Consider the following 12,397-nt stretch of genomic DNA (forward strand, 5'->3'; position numbering starts at 1 on the left):
TTCAAGGTGTTTACAGATTGACTTCTTTATAATCTGCTCCAGAATTTTCCCAGGGATGGATGTCAGACTGACTGGTCTGTAGTTCCCAGGTTCCTCCTTTTTGCCCTTTTTGAAGATAGGGACAACGTTAGCCCTCCTCCAGTCATCCGGCACCTCACCCGTCTTCCATGATTTTGCAAAGATAATAGACAAAGGTTCTGAGAGTTCTTCCGCTAGCTCCTTCATTACTCTTGGATGCAGTTCATCGGGCCCTGGAGATTTGAACTCATTCAAGGAAATTAGGTGTTCTTTGACCATTTGTTTATCAATCTCAAACTGCAATCCTGCCCCCTCAACTTCTGCTTCACTTTTTCCAGGGGGGTCATAGACCCGCTTTTGGGAGAAGACCGAGGCAAAGTAGGAATTGAGCACTTCAGCCTTTTCTTTGTCATCTGTTATCAATTTGCCATCCTCATTAAGCAGTTGAACCACCATTTCTTTCCTAAAGAAATCATAAAGATCGCCTTGGAGGAAAAGGTGGGATACAAATTTAACAACTAAATAACAATAAATAGGATGCTCGTAACAGGGAAGATGCTAAAATTGGTTGAGGAAGGTCTGTAGCTCAGTGGTAGAGCACCTGCTTTGCATGCAGAAGGTCCCAGGTTCAATCCCCGGTTTCTTCAGATAGAGCTAGGAAAGAATCCTGCTGAACGCTGGAGACCTGCTCCCCCTCAGTGCAAGCAATGATGAGCTGGATGGACCAGTGGTCTGACTTCATAGAAACGGCATCTTCCTATGTTCCTAATTGATCCAAATCCAGATAACGCCAAGTTCGTCTCTGAATGACCCCTGCATATGCCAGCATCCCCTACCTAATGCGGAGTCCTGTTAGGAAGAATCACAGTGATAGGAGAAAAAGCAAAGCCACTTGGGCTTATAGGTCATTGCCGTTTATTGTGTAAATAACTCCCCTGATGTGAATGAAGTGGCCCTGGGGTTTTCATTTACTGCAGTATTCAAGGTTTTGTTTTTTTGTTTTTATGGTGGGGGAAACCTTTTTTGCCATATAGAATTACATTAACTGGTTGGGCTGAGTATCATTTGAAAGCACTTCACAATCTGTAGTTTGATAATTTTTCCCCTCCTGTGGGGCATCACTGAGAGTAAAGGTAGCCTTATTGATGTGATTTACTGAGCCTGTTGCTATCAGTAAGTTGCAGGGGATATTATGCGAACCATTCAAAAGAAGAGAGAGTGTATGGCAAATGTTTACATGCAGTTAAAGCTGCAGGAGCCCTACCCTCCTTTATATCTGATCACTCTAGTATAGCTCCTGGAGCTTTAACTGTTGTGATGAAGAGGGGATTTCACCAGGTGCTGCATGCATACAAATGACGCCTGCTGAAATTCCTTTTTCTATGCAACTGTAAAAGATACAGGAGCCCTGTCCTCCTTTCCATAGGGTCACCCTGATATATTTAAACCATGCGTTTTATTGAACCAGTCCGTGATGGAGGTGGCGGGTTTTTTTAAATGTATATAAGGAAGCTTCTGAGTAAAGCAGAATTCCTAGTCATTTCTTGTCCCAAAGCATTCAAGGGTGACATTTACCTTGTTAGACCTGTGGTTTCTTGGAATAAAACAGCAGGAAGTTGCAACAGACACTAGCTGTTGTTCAGCTCGTTTTTCCCCATTACATGCTCAGAGCATCCCCCGTATTAGCCCTGTGCAGTCATAATCCTTAATTTTGGTAAAGCCCTACAACTGACTGCCTAGACTACGTAAACATTGGAGATTCTGGTCAGTTTTCTAAGAAAATATGCCTCAGTTTTACTTCTAATCATTCCCAGATTCCACCATGAACTGAATCTGCCATCCACCCCACTAAAAAACCATGAGATTTAATCTTATTGTTTTCTTTGATGGGTAGCCTGTGCCATCCTAAAATCTCAAGATGGGCAGCAACACATGAACATCATAAAAAAACACCATCAGTATATTACTAAAACCGCTTCATCCCTCACTGTTGGGAGCTAATTACTTTCTCAAGGCTACTCAGTGAGTTTCGTAATCCCATCCTTTCACTGACACTGTTCATTTAAGAGATTGTCACATACTCCAGGGCAAAGGCGGTGGCAGGGCAAAAAAGGGGGAAAAGATCGGCAGAGCCTTACGAAGGGCAAATTTAGCTTGTTTTCAAGCTGAATTTCACTGGCAAATTCCCATTGGGCCTGTTCAGACAACACGCTAAGCCATGGTTACGCCGCTAACCCTTTTGCAGCAAATGGTTAGTGATTGTGTTTCAACTCTGGTTATGTAGCCACCATGGTTCATACGACATGCTAAGTCCTGGTTCACATGACACGCTGAGCCATAATGCTTAGCTCAAAATGCTTCACCACCATGGGTTAGCATGTTGTCTGAACAGGGTCATTGTTTTCTTCCTCCCCCTTGATTTTTTCGAGCCAGTGGGGACAGCACTGGGGTGCAGAAGGGTCCAAATGTTGCCTACGGGCTGTGTTACCTACCCCTGCTCTAGGGGCATATACCCTGCCCCAAACATGACCGGGGGGGTGCATTTCTGTTCAAATTGCTTTACCACGGAGAGAATTTATCCAATGGGATGGCTCAGATTTGTCCCCAATATTTAATGTGGGGCAAGCAGGGGGAATGATATTGTGAGAGGGGAGAGGAAATATTAAGCCTGGAGAAAGTCCCTGTGGATATTCCATACTGAAGCGCAAATTGTTTTGTCTGTTATGTTGCGTGGCTATCCTTGGGGAGGAAAAGCGGCTTCTGCAGTAGGGTGGCCAAAGGCCTTAATGACTTGAGATGTGCTCCATCAGCATTAGGGTTTCCCTGTAAATGCGTGGTTGAAGATGCACCTGACCTTTAAATTTTAATTGTGAATGTTTTTTATTCAGAAGTTGGCGTTGTCTTTGAAGAAACGGAGGCCTGCGACTGGTGGAGTCTGGGTGCCCTTCTTTTTGAACTCCTTACCGGGAAGGTAAGATGCTGACCGTATTTAGCTAAAAGAGATGTGACAGGTATTGGAAACCTAGAGAAAATCCACAGTCGCGTCTTTTAGGGTAACTAAAGTACAGGATGCAAACTTCTGTATTGTTCAGAACTCTTCAGCAGGTGAAGGCATTAAGAGAACTGATGATGTTGCAAAAAGAGCAATACTCGGGTTAATGCAGACACTGTTGATTCGATTCAAGATAGCGCTTTCTGAAAAGATTAAAAGTGCAAGATGTCATTCCTGGGACAAAGCATTGAATTAAGAATATACATTGCCTTTGAAAATGTAATAGGAGCAAAGCATATTTAACAATGAATGCTGGGGATGGAAGGGAACTGGGGGATAACTGGTGTGTGGGCCTGACTGTTGATGAAACAGTATTCTGAACTTATTTTTATTTATTTATTTGATTTGTATCCTGAAATTCTATCAAAAATGGCGCTCAGAAACTTGATGGACACTTGATCTGATGTCGGAGTTCTCTTATGTTTCTATATTAACTCTTGTGTTGGGGTGGGGGTGGCTTGCAGAACTTCAGGAAGGCCTAGAACAGATAAAAACAAGTTATACAGTTCTGTGAGGTAGGCTGGGCTGAGAGTCTGTGACTGGCCCAAAGTCACCCAGTGGGTTTCCATGGCCGAGTGGAGACTAGAACCATCTCCCAGCTCCCAGACCAACACTTTAGCCACTACAACACCCTACACCACAGGAATTCAGTTTTGAAAGCCATTTTGAGTGCTTTTTTGGATAGATGCAGGGACACACAACATGCAAAATGTGCCCCTCCCTGCTCCCCACCAGTCTTCCGCCCCTCCCCAGAGAGTGGGGGGTGGGGGTGGGAACCTTACCTGGAGAGGTGGGCAGGCAGCTGCTCTTGGTTGGACGGGAGAGTCCCACCTCCCTGGCCCCTTCTCCCTGCCTCTCTTGCACGTCTTTCAAAAGCGACGGAGACTCTTGTCATGTATGACCAGCCAAAGGTTTTCTTGTTTGGAGCGCAGGGCAAGCCGGTATCTATGACATCCATGTTTGGTTAGGGGAAGGGGCTTTGGTTACTTACTGCTTTTTTAAGTACATAATGACCTGGTTTAGCATATAAATCTGTGTAGTTTGTAATGTTCGACGACCTTACAAATGGGGCATGACCTTGTCTGTCTCCGGCTGTTCAATGAGATGCCAAGCATAGATGGGGCACAGTCAGCAGACCAGTCTCCCAAAGCCAGCTGTTTTGTAGGCACATGCACAGATCTTTTCTAATCCTAATCATTAGCTAATCATTTTGCAAACCGCCCAGAGAGCTTCGGCTGTGGCGGTATATAAATGTAATAAATAAATAAATGAATAAATAAAAATTAGCTTCAAAACTCTTGCCCAGGAGTACGAAACCATAGGCCTGGGAACCATATCCAGCCCACTTGAGGCCCCAATCCGACCCTCCGTGGTGTCCCCCTTCCCCTAGCCTCACTTCCTTTCCTAGCATTTGTGCAGTCCCCCTCCCCTCTGGCAGCCACCATTCTGAAAAGTTGGAACACCTCCCCGAAGGCTTAGTTACAGGCAGTAAGAACTTGAAGCTTAGATATGCTGGTATTTGGGGGTTTGGGCCCCCGCCCCTTTTGCCTTCGGCAGCACCCACCACTGGAATGTGTCCCCCGAAGAGCTTCTCTGGAATGGAGTTTTACCCCCAAGCTGAAAAAGGTTCAACAGCCCAGCTCTAGACTAATGAGTACAGTATCATATGTTAGCTTCCTTTTACATCATTATACATCTTAACACTGTATCACCTTTCTTATTGGTTTGCCCTAGACCCTGATGGAGTGCCACCCAGCAGGAATAAATACCCACACCTGTCTGAACATGCCAGATCACATCTCAGAGGAAGCAAGGTCACTTCTTCAGCAGGTATGTTCCTGGGGAGTGTGTACATGGCATGTGTACATACATGGTAGTCTGTCGGAGATCCTAGTTCAAGAGTATGGTCCAGGGGTGGACAAGTCGTTGCTGTGCAGTTGGCTTGCCCTGCAACTCTGGCTAGGGCTGATTGAAGTTGTACACCATAACATCTGGAGGACCACAAGTTGTCCACCCTTGGTGTAGACCCCTGGTCAACCACTATTTTTCCGGGAGCCATATTTTCATATAAGCCAGTTCTGAAGCCAATGGGAGCTTTCCTCCTGATGCAAATAGCAGACATGGGGTAGCCTGATACAGATCAGGAGCATGGCAGGGGCAAAGGTTTTTTTAAAAAATGCATTCTTCCCATGCCACACCCCCTCCGCAGCTGCTGTGTACTTTAAAAAATATATGCAATTATGAATAACATGAATAACATCACCTCTAGTTTTGCCCCTATACTTAAGGAGGGAGCTATTTCCCATCTTCTTTCAGAAATCCTTAGAGGTATTTGAAATATATCAGGGAGCTTTTCATGATTTTGAATCTGAACATGTACCCCGAGGTTTGAAGGTTGTCTAGGTGGAGTTCCTAGGAGCCACATCTTCTCACCATAAAAGTTCTCCATTTTAGTTCAGCAAATTAAGAGAAGGACATAGAACTACATCTGTTCTTTCCAAGTTCGGATGGTAGCAAAGAGTTGAAGTGATCTACAAAAGCCAGTTAGCCATAAAAATGTATGCAGTTGCAAAGGGCCAAGTGTTTATGGTCCATTTTTGTAAGCAGGTAAAAGTGAATGGATGTGAGATTGCTTCTTAAACTTTTTAAAGGTGGAAATAAGTTGAAAAATGACAAAGGATGGAGTATAAGAGGTCTTTACAGCTGTGGTCACGGGAATATATTTGGGGTCCAAATTTACAGTAGAAATCCAGTGATTTGCTGAGCTTGGCCTTCCACAGAGCCCCCTGCTATGGGTGACCCAAGTCTAAAGGCCTATTCGTTATACCAGAGTGAGAGTAATAGTTTATATTCAGTCATGTGCTTCAGGGATTGAAAAACTTCATCCATTACTTCATCTCATAGAAGAGGTTGAAAATGAGTGGAATTTTACCACTGGCATCTTTGAGACCTCGATTAAAGCAACACAGAGCTACGCTCCACTCCTCTGAGACCTTTTAGCCAGGCCATTTGCCGTTTCCCTCCTCCCCAAGTTCAAAGCCGCCCATGTCCGAAAGGAAGTGTTCCAGCCCTGGGCTGCACGTGGCTGGCTCTTTGGTGGAAGGGGTCTGCTCCGTTTGGCTAGTAAATCAACCTTCTGCTGTGTGTCTATCCAAGGAAACTACCATTCATTTTTGGAGGAAGTTTTGACAGGAAAAGGAAAAAGGGGCTCTTGGCAAAGCTGGTCATTTGTCATTGTGATTTTCCTCTTCCACCCCCTCGCGGAGGTTGCTTGGGTCAGCCCATCTCAGAAGGGCTAAGAGAGGAACAGCATGCAGATGCCTGCCAAATGTGTCCTGTGACACCGCTTCCAAAACCAGTGACCTCATTATTATTATTATTATTATTATTATTATTATTATTATTATTTCTTCGTGAATGATTTCCCCCCATCTAGCCAAGTAGGTACTCCGTAATTTAGAGGCATTCTTATTTCTCAGTAATGGACTCGAGATTTAGATGAAGTTTTTAAGGCTGGCTTAACCAGCATTCAGGCTACAAAGACTTCCCCAGTGCTCGCTTCAGCTAGCATTGATAGCCAGCGTGTTTTCTATCCATGTAGATCGGCTGCAATTTATTCTGCATTTGCCTTTCCGAGATTAAAGTTCCTTTCTTGCAAAGAAAGCCTTCAGAACATAAATTTCTTTGCGCTTAACTTTCCCACCTGCTGTCACTCGTTACCTTTTCCAGAGGACAGCAGAGTGACAGTGTCTGTGACTCCTTATCTTCCCAGCTCATGTATATTCACAAAGGAAGGGCTTGTTTTGCTATCTGAGTTATCTTTACCAGGTGAGGTTTAGAGAGATTTTAAGTGGCGGAGTCAACTTAAGATGTGCAAATGAATACATTTTATGGGGAAATTTCTCACTTTGATTTATTGGGTGTATGCATTTGAAGACACATGCCCCAAAGAATACAGAGTACTCCTAAATGACAATTGGATGTAGGGAATTGCATTATACTGTAGTCAGTCTTTTAGATGAAATCTAGAAATGAAATTATTCTTTTGATCTGTTTATTTAGAATGCGACAGTCTCATAAGATGGCAAAATGTAAACTTCTGCTCCTTTATCCTTGGTAAATATTTTCATGCCTCTTTGCTGGTTACTTCCTTTCAAGCAATCAGTCTCCCTCAGAAACTGCAGATATGAAGAGTTGGCGGCACTTTCTGCATATATACAGCCCCCTTCCCGCCCCCCTGAATATATTGTTGGTTTCCCAATGCAACATAAACAAGCAGCTTAGTTTTAATAATGTGAGCAATCAGCTGCTTCGTTTTCTTTACACTTTGTTTGAGAGTTCCTAGTTTTAAAGGTTTCTTGGGCCCCTTCACACATTACATTTATTTATTTTTTAGTTCGGTATAAACCTGAGTTGTCTGAAATGTACATCTAAAAATGTAAAGTCTGCATGCAACAAGCACACGTTGACTAATAGTGGAATCATACCAGGTACACTCATCATCAAGCAATCAGGATGGGCTGTGGACATTCACTTGCTGCCAAACCTGGGTCTGTGGCCACAATTTGTGTGAAATGGCCCTATGAACTGAAGGGTTGGGCAGACACCACCAAAGTGAAGCTTAAGAAAGGCAAAGATCAAATGCTCCGCACTGGAAAGAAGAATGTACTGCACAACTATTAGATGAGGAATGACTGGCTAGGAAGTAGCAATTCATTTAACGATTTGGGAGGTAACAGTGGGCAAATGTAGGTTGGAGTGGTGGTGGGGACTTTATTCCCTTCTGTGGTATAGAGATCTAGTACAGCCCAGAGTTCCAAATTAATCTCATTTATTAAAGAAGAATCTAAAGAGGAAATAGGAGAAAAGTCATGGGTGTGCACAAGTCAATGGAAAATTAAGTCACTTACTTGTCCATTTAAATGTATACTAAGCAATCACACATCACGAGTACACAAGTCATGGTCAGTTTGACATTCCCTGGAGCCCCTTGACATCTTCAGCAGGTGACGAATGCATTGGGGCAAATGTTCCATGTTTTATGCACCCTTCCCCAATCTGGTGCCCTCCAGATGTTTTGGGCTACAACTGCTGTGGTGGTCAGATTGGCTCAGGGCTCCACTTTGGGGAAGGCTCTTTTATGTCATCTAATTGGGAGGGTCACTCAAGCCCCTCCCAATTAGATGACATAGAAGAGCCTTCCCCAAAGTGGAGCCCTGAGCCAATCTGACTACCTGCCAATGGGGTAGGCGGCCTCAGATGACATGGGTGCAAGTTGCACATCATGTCAGAGCGAAGAGGCAGTCAGCACTGGAGTTCATCTCAAGAAGGTGAGAAGTGGCAGCCATGTGGCAATATATAGTTTAGAGGTGTTCTTGAAATGGTGTCTAGTTTTGCCAGCCAGGAATAGGGATTGATTGATTGATTTAGCTATTGCATTCATATCCTTCCTTTTTTCCTCCAAGCAACCCAAGGCAGTGTACATTGTGGTTAACCACAATGAAACAAATTTTAATACAATAACTAATATAACATACAAAGTATAAAAGGAAATTTAAAAAACAACTAGTACATCAAATAACATTATAAAAAAGCAATGAATTAACAGTCCCAACATTTTACATACAAACATAGTGAAAACACTGGCTTACAAAAAGACAAGACTGATGCAAAATATCCAAACCCAAAAGTGTTTTGACCTGACAGGTCTTCACCAGTGGGGAAAAATAGAAACCCTAATTATAACCCTTAACAATCAATTCAAAAGATGAAATTCTCAAAATGGAACCAGTGACTCTTAGCTATGCAAATTCTCTATTTCTCATTCTTCACACAGTACATAGTTAAACTATGGAATTTGTTACCACAAGGGGTAGAGATGGCCACCAATTTGGATAACTTTAAAAGGTGATTAGATACATTCATATGCTTTAGGGTGGATTCCTGCATTGAGCAGGGGGTTGGACTAGATGGCCTTATAGGTCCCTTCCAACTCTACTATTCTATGATTCTATGGATGATCAGGCTGTCATCGGTCACTAGTCTTAATGGCTATATGCTGCCTTCATAATCAGAGGCTGTATGTCCTACTTGTGGATTTCCTGTAGGCAGCTGTTTAGCCACTGTGTGAACATAATACTGGACTAGAATGCTGGACCTTTGGGCTGATCCAGCGTGGCTCATCTTATGTTCTTATGAAGTGGGTGTGGCTAGAGATGTACAATTCCTGGAAATTTTGAAGCCATGGGAAAAAAACCTTTTTTCCATTTTTTTGGAAAAAACCAGAAATTTCCAGAAAAAAAATTAAAATATGCAATATTAGCACTTTTTACAGATTGAAAGTCACTTTGTTACTTTAGGAACAGAAAATGTAATTATGTACAAATTGGTTTGGCATAAAATCATCACATTTGGTATATTAAAAGTACAGTGTATTCAAACAATTATTACAAATTGAATTTATTTTTATTTTATTTTTAAAAAAAATTGTAACAAATGAAGCTACAAGCTCCTGAATTGTAAGGAACACCTGAACTGCAAGGAACCTCTTTGGTTTTGCCAGTTTATGAGGAGCAAGCTAAAACCAATTTAAAAACAACAGAAGAAACCAACATTAGTAACAAAGAAAATTATTTATTTCTCCGCTAGTCCTCCACAATGTCAAGCAGACATAAAGCACCCATTCCCATAAAAAGAACTGAGGAATAAAAGGGGACCAAGATTCAAGGAATATGCATGAAATTTAATCAGATACATTTCCTGAGCTATAGCTATCACTATCTGTTTCTGTCTCTGCTTCAATGGCAGTGCCCCCTGGAGGCAGAAATGCATCTTGCTCTTGCATTTGAGAATTGTAGTCTCAGTTTGCAACCTAGGACTTGCTTGTCCTCAGTGCAAAGAAATTGTAACAATCTGATACTGTGCATAGTTTTTAGAAATCATTTGGAGAAGTAAATATATGAATACCCTTGCCTTAAACATTTATTCATCATGCTAAAATAAAACATTCCATAATCCATTTTTTATACTCCCCCCCCACCAATTTTTTGGAAAAAAAATTATTATTATTATTATTATTATTATTATTATTATTATTATTATAATATTTATTTGTATCTGTGTTCTGGGCCTTCACATCTCTAGGTGTGGCTACCTGGAGAACTCCAGAAGGCCAGATTGGGACCCTGGGCCTGAGGTTCTCAACCCCTGCAGTAATCATTGAGAAATACTACTTTCTAAATGTAATGGTATGAAGGCACGTAATAGTCTGAAGCTCTGTCAGCTTCCTGGATGTTCCTATGGCTGTTGATATAGCCATAGGTCCTCTTCAGAAGAGCTATATATCCAGCGGTGTAGTAGAGCCAGGGCTTGCAGCATCAAAGAACTTTTTGATGCTGATGTTATTTGCCACCACCTCGGCCTTCCCTGTTCTCTCTGAGCTTAGCTGCAGTCCTTGTAGAAGCTGGGAGTTGGGGGGATGTAAGTACAATACATGCTACTGAAATTTAGGTATTCATCCTTGGGACATAGCTACCGAGTGTACAATCCTCTGTGGTGACATGCTATACCCAGTCCAGCCTGGCATGTTCGCTGTGTTGATTCATTCCCTAAACTGTACTTCTTACTATCTTTTGTCTTTAGCTTTTGCAGTTCAATTCTCTGGAGCGTCTCGGCGCTGGAATCGCCGGAGTTGAGGACATCAAATCTCATCCCTTTTTTGCCCCCATTGATTGGGCAGAGTTATCCAAGTGAAAGGCTCCTGCAAGCCCTCTGGCCACGCTTAGGACTTCTGACAGATCCCTTTCTTGGCTTGCTGCCGTTGCCAAGACTTTCGGATCTCTCAGGGCAGGATGAATAATGCTGGGATTGGAACCACAGCACCCCAAAGTGGACTGTTTCAACCAGAACCAACGACGAGATGAAACTGTGGGGTCTGCACTACTAGGCACTGACTGCAGCACTCCTTCTTAGGCTGCCATCGTCTGTGACAATGATCCCAGCCATCAAATGTCCGCAACCCCTCTTTGTAGTGTTTGGGAACATGTGGCATCATCATGTCAGTCTTTTCCCCACCCCCATTTTACACTATTGGCAACTACTTGGGGCGGGGATGGAGAGTGCATGAAAAGGGGGAACTCAATGCAGGGTTGACATTTGAGGGGCTTAACCCTGCAATTACTATCACATCTTGTTCTGGCCTTAGTGAGGAATCATGTGTAAGCAGGAATGCACTCCTTGTGTTTAGTTTTTGGCGTTTTTTCTTTAGTGTTGATGAACATGCGGAACTCCTAATCGTACATGCCAGCGCCTATTGTACATGCCAGCTGAAAATAGTTCCCTTTTTAATAGTGTCAATATACTTCTTTCCTAAGCGAGGACACAGCTGGGGTTGTGTAAGAGGTTTGGGGAATGGAGAGAAGAAGAATAACTTATTAACACGTATGCTAAATTAAATACTATGGTGCTTCTGCAAAACTTGACATGTAACATGTATAATCTCCATGTGGGGTGAAAAAAGAACAGAAAGCTATCTCAATAGTATCATGTAATGTAACTCCAAAATGGTTGCATATTGTCTACCAGAAGGTGGAAGAGGGCAATCCAGCTATTGTTATCTTGTGCTTGTTGGTTGGCAATGTTTGTTTTAAAGCACTAACTCTTTAACCTCAAGTGAATTTTACGTTTTATGTCACTACAAGACAGGAATCGCTTTAGTAATTTAACATGGACCAAGGTAAGGTTACTGAAAAAATGTATGGATTTAAATAATCTTCTTTTTTTTAACTGAGCTGTCACATTTCTGTACTGGCAGATAAATCAAGCTGTGCAGAGTTTTTGAGCCTGTACCATCTTAGATTGCAGGCTGGGACTTTGGATGTTTGGGTGCATTCCTGGGTCAAAAACTCCCTGGGCACGGAAAGCTAGCATTTATGAGGTACTGCTCCTAGCCCAAACTTCTTCCTGACTTGCTAGTTTTCTATGGGGCAGGCAGTTATGGTGTTTGTTGGTTTTATTTTGTCTTACATTTTGTTTACATGGCAAATATTCAACTATGCAGCTTCCTACCTGCAAAGTGAAATTGTATCGCTCGAGAACTCTGTACCGCATGATTTTATAATATGCATGTATGGATAGACCCTTAGTTCTGAAAATGTCATGTCTGCTCTGCGATTTCACTGCCGCTCTGTTTCTTCTTTCAGAAACAATCAGTCAATTTGTGTCTGTGCTTTAATCATGGCGAATCCCTCCTAAGGTGGAGGAAAGCCTCCAAATAAATGTGGTCAGATATTGGTGGGGGGCTATATTAGATTGCTCCATCAAGAGGCA

The 12,397-nt window shown here is 42.6% G+C and overlaps 1 protein-coding gene across 2 annotated transcripts in view; it reads left to right on the top strand.

Moving 5' to 3' along the window:
• Positions 1-11,873, top strand: part of RPS6KC1 (ribosomal protein S6 kinase C1) — a 116,527-nt gene extending 104,654 nt beyond the window's left edge. For both annotated transcript variants that reach the window (XM_063124041.1, XM_063124042.1), the window contains 3 exons: positions 2,907-2,989; positions 4,805-4,900; positions 10,712-11,873. In XM_063124041.1, the coding sequence (XP_062980111.1) occupies positions 2,907-2,989; positions 4,805-4,900; positions 10,712-10,822 (290 nt within the window). In that variant the 3' untranslated portion in view covers positions 10,823-11,873. The remainder of the gene's footprint in view (positions 1-2,906; positions 2,990-4,804; positions 4,901-10,711) is intronic.
• Positions 11,874-12,397: the final 524 nt, after the last annotated feature.

This window comes from Elgaria multicarinata, chromosome 4 (assembly GCF_023053635.1).
Source record: "Elgaria multicarinata webbii isolate HBS135686 ecotype San Diego chromosome 4, rElgMul1.1.pri, whole genome shotgun sequence".
Taxonomy (NCBI): Eukaryota; Metazoa; Chordata; class Lepidosauria; order Squamata; family Anguidae; genus Elgaria; species Elgaria multicarinata.